Source organism: Otolemur garnettii, unplaced genomic scaffold (assembly GCF_000181295.1).
Source record: "Otolemur garnettii isolate 467f Iridium unplaced genomic scaffold, OtoGar3 scaffold00073, whole genome shotgun sequence".
Lineage (NCBI taxonomy): Eukaryota > Metazoa > Chordata > Mammalia > Primates > Galagidae > Otolemur > Otolemur garnettii.
In genome coordinates this window covers 3,869,902-3,876,062 of record NW_003852468.1, presented here as the reverse complement: position 1 = coordinate 3,876,062, position 6,161 = coordinate 3,869,902, and the positions used below count along the sequence as shown (strand labels likewise).

Genomic DNA, 6,161 nt, shown 5'->3' with positions numbered 1-6,161 from the left:
AAAACAGGGTCAACCTTTCTGATATAGGGAAAACAGCCAGAGGATTAGGTTTGGGGAAGGGAGACTTCCGGAGTTCAACTTTGGACATGAGATATTTGAAATGCCTATCAGATATCTGAGTGGAGATTTGACTGGGCAATTAGGACGTTTGAATCTGACATACAAGGAATAGTGAAAAATACCCACTGCCACCAGAAGGCAGATTGGATGAGGCTAGTAAAGGTTTTTTAAGATTTGATACACAGTAAATTACTAGAACGTCCCTTGACAGACTAACATTAGTAGAATGAGCCTCTCAGCCACACTGCAGGGCTGAAGGCAGTAAGTGCAGGTTATCCTTTCAAAGGAAACAACTGTCAGCTTTGTTAATTCTGTTTTTCTTTGTTTTCTATTTCATTAATTTCTACCCTCACCCCTGTTATTTACTTCCTTCTACTCTCTTTGGGGTTTCTATTGTTTTTCTAACTTAGGATAGAGACCTACCTAATTAATTTTCAGCTTTTCTTCTTTTCTAATATAAGTATTTCAGGATTGTAAACATTTGTTTGAAATGCTTCTTTCAAATGTTTGTTTCAAACTTTTGAAAAAAATTTCAAACACCATATATGCTGCAATCCCACAAGCTTTGATATATGGTGATTTCACGATCATTTGGTTCTAAGTATTTTTAATTTTTTTATGAGTACTTCTTTGACCCTGCCTCCTGTCTTATCCCAAACGAGGATGCCATTTACAATGTTGAGTTTACTAAAGAAAACCAGCCAAGATGACAGACAGATTTGAATAACAAACAAATAGAAACTCTAGGAATGAAAAATATAACCACTGAAATGAAAAACATGGTCAATGGATTAAACAAAAGATCAGATACATTGAAAGAGAATTTGTTTAGAATGCAGCAAAGAAATAAAAGAATAAAGAAAAAAATGAAAGAGAAGTTGAGAGTTAGCGAAGATATTAAAGAGTCAGAACTAAAATATTCTAAATATTACCATGAATTGAGGCCCAGAGAGGCCTGGAGCTAAATTCTAGGGCCTCTAGGAAGGGAGATATAGTTCAATTTTAAGACCATAAGATAAACATGTATGGTAAGCTTTGAGGTAACCACTAAAAGAATGGAAATAGCATGCAAACATTCCAAATCTGCAGAGAGAAGACAATGAAGTGAAGGAAATAGCTTAGTAATTTTTATAAAAGGCAAAGACAGGCAAGAATTTTCAGGTTAAGATAAAACAGTGGTGCTCGCTTCGGCAGCACATATACTAAAATTGGAACGATACAGAGAAGATTAGCATGGCCCCTGCGCAAGGATGACACGCAAATTCGTGAAGCGTTCCATATTTTTTCAAAAAAAAAAAAAAAAAAAAGATAAAACAGTGATGTGCTATTTATATGAGACATAACTAAAAGATAAGGACATGGAAAGTTAAGGCTGTAACACAGAGCGGGGGCTGTAGGAGAGTAAGACAGAGGTAAACATTAGACACAGGAAGCTTTAACCAAGCCTGCGCCCTCGTGAAGGCTGTGGCAGTGACAGTAGAGACAGGCAGGGTGGGCTGGGGACATGACAGGACCTTCCAGGTTATCCCCAGATAAAGGTAAAGTCTGTGTTCTTAAAGGTTAAATGACAGCCATGGGCTTTTAGGCTCAAACAGGGAAATGCAGGCTCTTGTGCCCAAACCAGGTCTGGATTGTAAGCCTAAAGTCAAGGGCTGGGGAAGTGTTTGAGTCTGACCTCTGTCCACTTCCAAGTGACACAATCAGTGCTCAAGGTATCTGAGCCTCTGAGCCTACTATTGAGGGAGGTGGTAGTCACAGTGAAAACCTGTCTCTGGAATTGTCATCTAAGGATCTGAGGCTCTGCTCCCTCAAAAATTTCTAAAACAGTGTTTCTCAACCCTTTGTTTTTTTTTTTGACAGAGTCTCACTTGTCACCCTTGGTAGAATGCAGTGGTGTCATAGCTCACAGCAACCTCAAACTCCTGTGCTTAAGCAATCCTTTTGCCTCAACCTCCCGAATAGCGGGGACTACAGGAGCCTACCACAATGCCCTGCTATTTTTAGAGGCAGAGTCTCACTCTTGTTCAGGCTGGTCTTGAACCTGTCAGCTCAGGCAGTCCACCTGCCTAAGCTCCCAGAGTGCCGGCATTACAGGCCTGAGCCACTGTGCACAGCCCACTCAACCTTTTTAATCTCACGGCACATTTAACCTATAGTTAAAATTTTGTGGCACATTTAAATTATGTTGATCCAAAAAAAAGTAAAAAAAAGAATATACTTACTGTGCTTTGAACTTCTTTTGAAAATAATTTAATGAATGATCTATAAAAATTTTCGCAGCACATCTAAGATCCTCTGGTGCAACAGCCGTGGCACACCTGTTGAAAATCAGTGTTCTGGAGGGAGAAGAGAAACACAGTATCTGAAAACTACCAACTCTCATGTGGTAGCAATAAAAATACTTTCACCCACTCAGATAAAGCTTGGTTTCAAATACTTGCCGTCACAGGTTCACACGTCACCATGTGAGGAAATGCTATTATTTTATCAGGCTGTGCAGGTATTATTTTTCACATTTCTTTTCACTGACGAGTAAATACGGATCCAGAGAGTTGATATGGCTCGCCCAAGATCACTCAACAGTGTGTGGCAAACCTCAGAATGGAAATCAGGGTGCCTGGTGTGGGCCCAGCTTCCGTCAGTGCTGGCAGGGGTGGGCTCGTTTTGGAACATGGAGGAGTCGAAGAGTAGAAACTGGCCAACTCCGGTCCATATTTCCATTCTCCCCCACCCACTAGGCTTCCTTCCTCTTTATGTAAAGGGGCTTGTTTTTTTCTAATGAATAAGAAAAATTTTGAGATAAATATAAAACCCTGCATTTATATTTTAACACACATTTCTCAAGCTTAAGCTGGTGGAAGCAGTTCCTGAGAAAAAGACCAATATCCTAATAATAGTAGTTCCTGAAGGAGAAAATAGAAGCACAAGTCAAAGAAATTAAAAAAAAAAGTTCTTAGAACTAAAAAAAAAAAAAAAAGAAACCCCCAAAACCTATGAATTTACACATTGAAAGGACTGAGCATCCATCACAGAGGAAAATAGACTATGTATCTGAAACTGACATTTCTGAGCCCTGTCAATAAAAAAAAAACATCTGAAATGCTTCTAGAAAGAGTCAGGGGAGAAAACTGGTCAAATAAAAGACATCAGAAATCAACATGGACTGGATTTCTCAAAAGTAACCCTGGAAGCCACAACATGGGGACCACTGCTTATGGTGTTCTATAGGAAAATGATTTTCAACTTAGAATTTTGTGTTCAGCCAAATTATTGAGTGTAAAGTTAGCATAAAGGTATTTTCAGACAAAGCAAGGTCTTAAAAATTTTGCCACCTAATCACCGATGGCCAAGTTGAAATCAGTATTTGGCTGAAGCCAAAAGTCGCCATAGAATGAATGGATGAAATTGAGTGAAAATCTGAGACACATGATTAAGCCAGAAATTTTCTTTGTTAAAGCTTGCTTATTAATATAATTTTGTTAATGAGTTTTAGAGGTCACTCTTTAAAAATTGGCATTATAATACAGAAGTGACAATTCATTAGCACTTCAATCTACTGAGTGACTCCTGTGGTCCTTATACTTGCTGCATACACAGACTCTATCGCTTTTAACTGAGGTTGGTGAAGGAATGAGCAATACTTCGTAGTGTCTCCTCGCTGGTACAGGGTGCCACTGCTGGCGAGGTTGCTCCCTGGTAATAAATCTTTTCTCTATAATAACCAAGATAATGCTTATGTTCTTTTCTGCTCCTACTTGAAAGAGCTGATTGCTGGTAAAGATGCTATTTGGTTAAAGCAGACTCCCAGATTGAAGTGTTGTACTGTCTGAATATTTCAGAAGACTTCAGATTTTTGTTCTCATGTAAATTGTGTATTTCTTTAAACATAGACAAGAATGTAATGTAAATACAGTAATATAAGTAGATAACAAAATCTGTACCTTCACATCTGTGTTTAAGATGTCATTGCATGAACCCCAATATAGGCATTTTTTCTAAAGTAGAAGGAAAGGAGGATCTTTCAACATGTATAATTCAAGAAAAAATTGTCCTCTCAAAGGCCCACTACTTTGATACTTTTCCAGCAGAGTCCAGCAAATTAATTTCTCTGCAATCTACCTTTGGGAGTTAGCAGGTCCCACTAGCTTAATATAGAAATATACAAGAAACATACAACATTAGGGCATTTTTTAATTGAACCTTTTTTAAAATATGTGATGGCTGCTATGCTATCTTTCTCTTTGACTGAAAAAGAACAATGAGAAGGGCTCATTATCTTCTTGCTTTGGCCTTTAATTTTGTGAAAGTATACTGTTATAATTACTTTTTTTTTTTTTTTTGAGACAGAGCTTCAAGCTGTCCCCCTGGGCAGAGTGCCGTGGCATTACAGCTCACAGCAACCTCCAACTCCTGGGCTCCAGCGAGTCTCCTGCCTCCGCCTCCCAAGTAGCTGGGACCACAGGCGCCCGCCACAACGCCCGGCTATTTTTTGGTTGCAGCCGTCATTGTTGTTTGGCGGGTCCGGCTGGGGATTCGAACCCGCCACCTTAGGTGTACGTGGCTGGCGCCTTAGCCGGTTGAGCTATAGGCGCTGAGCCATAATTACATTTTTTTTTAATTTCACTCTCTCTTTTTATTAAATGTTTAGTTCAACTGATTAGTTTTTAGTATTTATGTCTAACTTATCCCTGGGGTGGAGGTCAGGGGTAGGAGTGAGAACAAAACCAAAATATCCCTAAAAATAAAGCACACCCATGTCCTTGCCCTTTCTCCAAATTTGACTTTAAAACAGATCACTTCTCTCCAAACTCCTTTCCTGCTTCACTAAAAATGCTCCCTTCCCACTCAGAAGCCCTGGCCAGGCTACCCTGCTAAATGATGAAATGTAACAGACCCGCCAGGCTTCCCCCACCGCGGGGAGGAGGAGGAAGGAATATCCTGCTGCCCTGTCCCAGCAAGGAGTTAATCCATCACAACAAGGCACTTTGCCCAAGCGGAAGGCAGGAGACACAGCAGCTTTTTCCTCATCTGGCTAGCAGGGCTTGGTAGAGGAAGGTGGATGAGGGTTTGAGACTCCATATCAATATAAAGAGTCCCATCACCAAGTCCAGAGACGAGATGTGTAGATGGAGCTGAGCCGGGAGGATACTTGGTGTCTAGGGTTGGTCGCCCTGGAGAAACACATTGGGAGCCCTCACGCAAGTTTCCGGGGGAAGGGAAGGGACCTCTGAGAAGAAGAGAGGAACAGGACCAAGCCAAGCTTCACCTGAGAAAGGGTGGTAGAGGGGGCGCCACGGGCAGCTCGGTTTGTTTTGCTGGGATATATTCTCTGAAAGTGTTTATGTTCTTCTGGAGCAGGAAAGTCTACTGGATAGAAGGAACACTTTGATTCAAAATCATCCCAGAAAGATCGAACAGTGGTGACAGAATCTCTGTGGCCATTCCTCAAAGGTGGCGGTGGAGGAGGGGGTGGCCCTGTTGGCGTCCTGAGGGTGGAGGTGGGGGCTCTCTTCGGCTCTGGGTTGCCGACCCATGCATTCGGTATGATGGGGGTGGTGGGGGAGCATCTCCGGCACCATTTCGGATCGCGGGTGGTGGGTGTGGAGGATCCCCGGGGAGGGTCTTGGGTAGGGGGATGTGGCCTATTACTGAGGTGGGTGGAGGCGGTGCTAGGCCTCTGGCGGGCCCTGGTGTCTTCCTATGCAAAGAATTATGGCTCTGTGGCAGCTCAGGAGCTGACTCATTAGTGGGACTGGAGGGTCCATTGGGGACCCCAGGAGGCTGAAGGTAAGGCGAAGGAGAGGGTGCTAGAGACTGGCCACTTGGTCCGGTTCTGATATTCACGGGGGAAGGAGGTGGTTTGACTGGGGGTGGAGCAGGAGGTCCCTCTCCACCAGGGTGAGCCTTTGTCCAGGTGTCCGAGGGAAGTAAGGGTTTCTCTCTGTTGTAGGCTGGGGCTTTGCTGCTGCGCATAGGCAGAGGTGCAGGGGTGCACTGGCATGCTGGGGGGTAGAGGTGCAGGGGGTGCACTGGCATGCTACCTGGGGGCAGGGTGGAGGGGTGCACTGGCATGCTGCCCGGGGGCGGGGTGGAGGGGCAGA

General features: G+C 43.0%; 1 protein-coding gene and 1 non-coding gene across 2 annotated transcripts in view; one reads left to right on the top strand and one right to left on the bottom strand.

The window, feature by feature from the left end:
• Positions 1–1,238: 1,238 nt before the first annotated feature.
• LOC111726617 lies at positions 1,239–1,345 on the top strand. The gene has a single exon (XR_002774355.1). It is a non-coding gene; the product is annotated as a U6 spliceosomal RNA (small nuclear RNA).
• Positions 1,346–5,322: 3,977 nt separating this feature from the next.
• LOC100966796 (WAS/WASL-interacting protein family member 2-like) overlaps positions 5,323–6,161 on the bottom strand; it is a 60,044-nt gene continuing 59,205 nt past the window's right edge. Inside the window, 3 exon segments of the mRNA XM_012807607.1 lie at positions 5,323–5,350; positions 5,352–5,550; positions 5,553–6,133. Coding sequence (XP_012663061.1) covers positions 5,323–5,350; positions 5,352–5,550; positions 5,553–6,133 — 808 coding nt within the window.